Source organism: Thermobia domestica, chromosome 2 (genome assembly GCF_964235325.1).
Source record: "Thermobia domestica chromosome 2, izTheDome1.hap1.1, whole genome shotgun sequence".
In the NCBI taxonomy this organism is placed as follows: Eukaryota; Metazoa; Arthropoda; class Insecta; order Zygentoma; family Lepismatidae; genus Thermobia; species Thermobia domestica.
In genome coordinates, this window is record NC_137455.1 from 326,772,087 (window position 1) to 326,778,086 (window position 6,000).

A 6,000-nucleotide genomic window follows, 5' to 3' on the forward strand; every position below is an offset into this window, starting at 1 on the left:
TACAGAAGAATATATAATCATGTTAAACCGTATATATCTAATAATCAACATGGTTTTTGTCAAGGAAAATCTACTGTAACAAATTTGGTTAACTTTGTTCAATATATATTTAATTCCTTTAATAATGGAAACATGGTTGACACAGTTTATTTGGATTTTTCAAAAGCTTTTGATACTCTGGATCATGATATTCTTCTAAATAAATTGTCTAAATTTGGTTTTTGTGATAATTTTTTAAAACTGATTTCTTCTTATCTGAGTGATCGACAACAATTCGTAACATATAGACATACAAATTCTTACATATATAAGGTAAATTCTGGGGTACCACAAGGTTCCAACTTGGGACCTTTATTCTTTTTATTGTTCATTAATGACTTACCAGATATCTTCAAATACTCCAGGTGTTTGTTATTTGCTGATGATGTCAAATTATTTAAAGAGATAAAAACACTCACTGACTGCAATGAGTTAAATTCTGATTTATCAAGGGCATACAAATGGAGTTTAGACAATAAGTTATATTTTAACTCAAATAAATGCTGTGTCACATCTTTTTCTAGAAAGAGAAAGGCATTGTGTTACGATTATCAATTGTCTGGAAAAAGTTTAAAAAGATGTAATGTTGTAAAAGATCTTGGGGTCACATTGGATGATAAATTAAGCTTTGAATTTCATATTAACAAAATGTGTAATGAAGCTTTCAAATTACTTGGATTTATGTTTAGAAATACTCAGGTGATAAAGAATGCATTTGCTTTGACTAATTTATTTAATAGTCTTATAAGAAGTAAGTTAGAATATGCTAGCTTGATATGGTTTCCTTACACTAGAAAGAATATAGAGAAAATTGAACGTGTACAAAATAAGTTTCTACGATTTCTTTATTATAAAAAATACAATAAATCCTCGTATTTTGAAAGGATTTCTTATAAATCTTTACTCGAAGAATTTGGTGTAACTTCGTTATATACCAGAAGAGAAACAAGTCAACATATCTTTTTGTATAAAATTGTTAATGGTGTTATTAATAATCCCGACTTTCTGGGTTCACTTTGTTTTAATGTGAAGAAAGATGTATTGCGTATTAGGTTACCCTTTTATTATGGTATTTCACGCTCTAATTTTCACCAATTTTCACCTGTCATAAGGCTTAGTAAAAAACATAATGAACTGGTACAACTTAACTCAAATATTGATTTTTCTTGACCATTTAAAGTATATATGTCAAAAATTAAAGAAGTAGTTTAAATTTTACTTGCTGTTAATATTGGATAAAGATTTTATTTTTATTTTTGTCACATATCTAGGTAAATTTATTTAAAATTCGCTGGAGTGCAAATAAGAAGCTTTAGTTATAGAAGCAATGTTGAAATAAAATTTATAGGTGCTCATTTGTAATTACAAATTGTAAAAGCAGTATGTATTGTAGAAAAAATGTTTGTATAGTTGTGCATCTTGCAATATTCTTTTTGATTATTGTATTTAATACTGTAATAGGTGCTTATATATGACGTCTTCTTTTTCTTTTCTATTTTTTTTCTTTTCTATTTTTTTTCTCTTGTAATAATATTTTGAAACATATACTTGTACACCTATTGTAATTGGGGGGAAACCCCTGTTATAGGTAATAATAAATAATAATAATAATAATAATAATAATAATAATAATAATAATAATAAATAATAAACATGTGACGTCTGCCATAAAGAAACTGATAAGCAAGTGTGCTTACCGAATCTGTTAGCCATTATTGTAAAATGTATTCAATGTAAGTGCGACCACCGGATAAAATTGCTGAGATGGGTAGAGTATGACTCATAGTCCGAATAAATCTAGTAGGAGGTTAGCACAAAAGTATCAAGACCATCGTTTCTAAGTATTTTAAAGCAAGTACTCATATGCAATCTTACAAGACCTGCGTCGTGCAGTAGCTGAGGTCAAAACATAAGCAGAGACGTGTGACAGTATTGTCAGTGGATACCTTTCTGATATTGCAAGGATAAATATAGATGTGAATCTGTTCTATGTGACTGACGATGATTATTTCTATTTTAGAGTACATAAAGTTCCAGTACTTACGGAGTGGATAAATAATCAGCGTGAATTTCACGAGACACCTTTGAATGGCCAACAGTTGGGTGTATACTATGCTGCTTCAACCAGGAGAATTATAACATCTTACTTCCAAGAAGCAATCAATTCAGATCGGTAAGTGGGATAACTCTTCACCTCATTTGTGAAAGAACTGAGTGACTAGAAACGTAGTATACGTACTTTCGATAAGATTTGGCAATCCGAAAGTCAATGCAATCGTCGAAATCTTTCAAAAGGAATAATTGTGTGAGTAGCCGATCTCAGCGTATGTAACACTTTTCCTTGTTGACTAACTTGAAAGGAAAAGTGTGTGAGTAAAACTCTCAGCGGATCTTAAACAACATCACCATGACTATTGCAGAGCTCAAAGAGAACCAACTGCGTGCAACATATCCCAATTTAATTACCGCTGCAGTAAAGTGTACTGAGACTTTTTATTTCCAGCTATTTCCAGCACTTGTTCCGATCAAACTACTTGTTAGTCAGTTAGTCACGCACCTAATAGTTCACAATCAAGATAGTTGTAGCTATATGCGCTACCTCCTACCTTACTCCAAGACAAGTCGCTAATGTACACACAAGTTCATTTACAAGCTGAAAGCTTGGGGGGCGAACATTAGTTAATCGTACTCTTAATAATTACAATATTCTATTGTTTTCTTTGATCCGCACGTGTCAAGAAGCTTTTCACGAACGAGTCACTTGTATTAGGACCACTCTTACATTGCACGCAACTTACAAAACACCTTGACTTATCTAGTATGAGTATAAATGTAAAACGTTTTTCTGTGCAGACATTTGGTTCTAAACGGAATATCCTGTTTGCTATAAGGGCCAGACTGTGTCACGTGATGAGTTCAAACATCACGTTGCATTCTAAATCGAGTCTGAAAATTCTAAATCTAGATGTGAGATATTTCAGACACTTAACCTCCGTGTGGGACACCCTGGGCAATTCGCAGAAGATGCATGCACTTCATCGTTATTATTGATTTTACTCAAATGCATTGACTTTTGACAATGTTCTATCCATGTTTACCTTACGTTCTATAGATCCACGTCGTTTTTAAGCTCTTTGTTATGCCCTTGCAATAAGCTTTTAATTAGTGATCTCCTTATTATAGTTTTTGAAATATGTGAACGATTTTATTTATTTATTTATTTATTTGTGATTTTCCATTGGCATTAATGCTAATGTTTGGTGCATTTTGACTGTGCTCTATCCATTTTAGAACAATTTTCTTTTGGAATATAGAATCCACATATACTCTTCTATATTTAAGCTCTCAGCCATCTCACTATAGCTTTCGTTTAGATATCTGGAGGAATTATTTGTTTTTCAATTGATTTTCCATTGAGATTAGTTTTAATGTATCGTCCTTTTTTTTACTATGTTCCATCTACTTTAGGACAATTAGTTTTGCAATATAGAACCCACATAGTCTCTTCTATATTTAAGCTGATTTTCAGCCATATCCCTCTTTTGATTTTTGAGATACGTGGATTAATTCTTTGCTTCGCATTGATTTTCCATTGACATTGGTGTTAATGATTCGTGTTTTTTTTTTTTTACTATGTTTCATCCAGTTTAAGACAATTTACTTTTAAAATTTACAATCTACATAGTCTGTTCTACATTTGAGCTGAGTTCCAGCCATCTCCCTCAAAGTCTCTTCACATCTTTGCAACCGAACAGACCCTTATGAGCCACATTGTACACAAACTACCGAACCCTTGACTGAACTTCGGAAGAAGGTAGACCTTAACGTGTTAAATATTTCCCTATCCAGATCTTTGATTTTCAAGTTATGAAGTATCAAAGTTGAGGATTTGCACTTACGTTAGTCCTATGTTTAAAAGATGGTTAATTCATATTTAGAACAATATTTAGGGAGAAATAGATGAATCAAACTATTAACCTTTTATTGCACGAATTAATTGTGGTCGTGTTGAAATTATTTTTCTTTTTTCTTTCTTTATGAATTACGTAGATTAATGTAAATAATGTCCAATAATATGATTTCTTATGTTTTTACTTCTGGGGTATGAAGTTACAGGATAAGATGTGATGGTTGTATTACACTAGTAAAAACAGAGTTTAGTGTCAATATCAGCTGAAACCATGTGGTATAGAAGATTTGAAACAATTATTTGTTTAACGTTAAAAGAACCAAACAAGGTTTTATGAAATAATTTACAAGTAACAAATGTGCACGTTTTGTGCTTTCTATATGGTTTCTGACGCTCTCTGACACTCTCCTGTCCGATCTATGCCATTAGACGAAAACTGTGTGCTACAAAGCTTAACTCGAGTGATGCCGCATGGCATCAGCGTGCGCTATTCGCTAATGTACGCATTTTAAGAATATCATTATTATTGTTATTGTTATTGATTCACTATGATGCCAATTGGCATCAAAATGCATTTTAGGGTTAAATTGTATTTGGTGTTAAATTGTACTACGCGTAAAAATTAAATAAAACATCAGTTTTACGTCTCACGCTTGTGTTACTTAGGTCAAAAGAGACGAAGATTACGAAATAATGGTGGAATGACAATGTGGAAGAAAATGGGAGAAATCTGAGAAAAACAACAGACACGATGTTCCCTACCACAAACCCACATAATTTGGGATCGAACCAGATATACCTCAGTTCAAATGTCAGCACTTTACTGCTGACCTACTGTGCACCACTAAATGCAGTGCGCACTTGTACTAATAAAGATTTCCTAAATTTAATGAGGAATGAATTCTTTCCGCAAGTGTGAAACTAATTAGTAGTTTTGTCAGTGCAGTAAATAATTTGCGGGTGCAAAAAAATATAGTAAGAAGTGGTAATACTACTTACACTTTCTGATTTGTTTTGGAATCTACATAGCTGCTTCTATAATAGCCAACAAGCTGATCATTCAGAATTCCAGAGAATGGGATGACGAGTTGATATTCCTTTCCAGGTTCTAGTTGCTGTTTAAGGGTTATCACATAGAAGTCGAATTCTTCATCAAAACTGTGGCTTACAATCCCTACTGGAGTCATCAGCGCTGAATTAGAAAGTGAAAATAACCTAACGTCCTCAGTGTATATCCTGAGGTCTGCAGAGTGCAATTTAATTATATTTGTAGGTTCCATACATGTGATGGTTATATAATTAAACCCGCCGAATGTGAAATCACCTTCCTCAAATTCAGTTAGTATCTGGAGATCATAGACTTTAGGCACAACATCTTTATTAAGTCTATAGAACGGCGTCTGATTAAAACATAGCTTACACATTATGAAAAGTACTATAACCACAAACTTCAACATTTTCTTTCTAGTTGGTGATCATTTGTTTGGTGGCAGCTCGATACAATGTTCTACCCTGCCTTCCTAGAAAGAGTAATAAGAAAATTATATATTGTTATGTTCACCATACCTATTTCAGGATATTTCAACATCATTTGAAAAATTTTAATTTGTTATATTTTAGTTATAAATTTGTCAAAATGACTTACAATTTCAAATTTACATAACTGAAAAATAGTCATTGCAATATGAGCTCTGGAATGTTAGCGCTTCGAAAATGCCAATTCAATAATTTAATACCTACGACATATGTATCGGGGTTTCACAAAGCGTCAATAACTCTTCAGTCCAAGTTTCTTCAAACCACGACAGTGTCCTTGGACGACCGGAATTTGGATCTCACTTTATGAGCATTAATTCCAATTACATTCTCTTTTACTTTAAGTCCTGAAGCTTCAGTTGGTTCAAAAGCGAGATTATTCCCAATTTATTCTTGCTTTTAAGGACAATGTTCGTTACGTTTCTCACAAACGCGTTGTATATTGTTTTTCGATTGACACCTTCATCGAGAAAATAATGCAACACCTGTATTCTAATATGTTTGCCACCATCATG

The 6,000-nt window shown here is 32.6% G+C and overlaps 1 protein-coding gene across 1 annotated transcript in view; it reads right to left on the minus strand.

Moving 5' to 3' along the window:
* The window catches only part of LOC145679516 (aminopeptidase N-like), a 64,708-nt gene extending 59,335 nt beyond the window's left edge, over nucleotides 1-5,373 (minus strand). The window contains exon 1 of the mRNA XM_081750095.1: nucleotides 4,949-5,373. Coding sequence (XP_081606221.1) covers nucleotides 4,949-5,373 — 425 coding nt within the window. The remainder of the gene's footprint in view (nucleotides 1-4,948) is intronic.
* Between the last annotated feature and the right edge of the window lie 627 nt (nucleotides 5,374-6,000).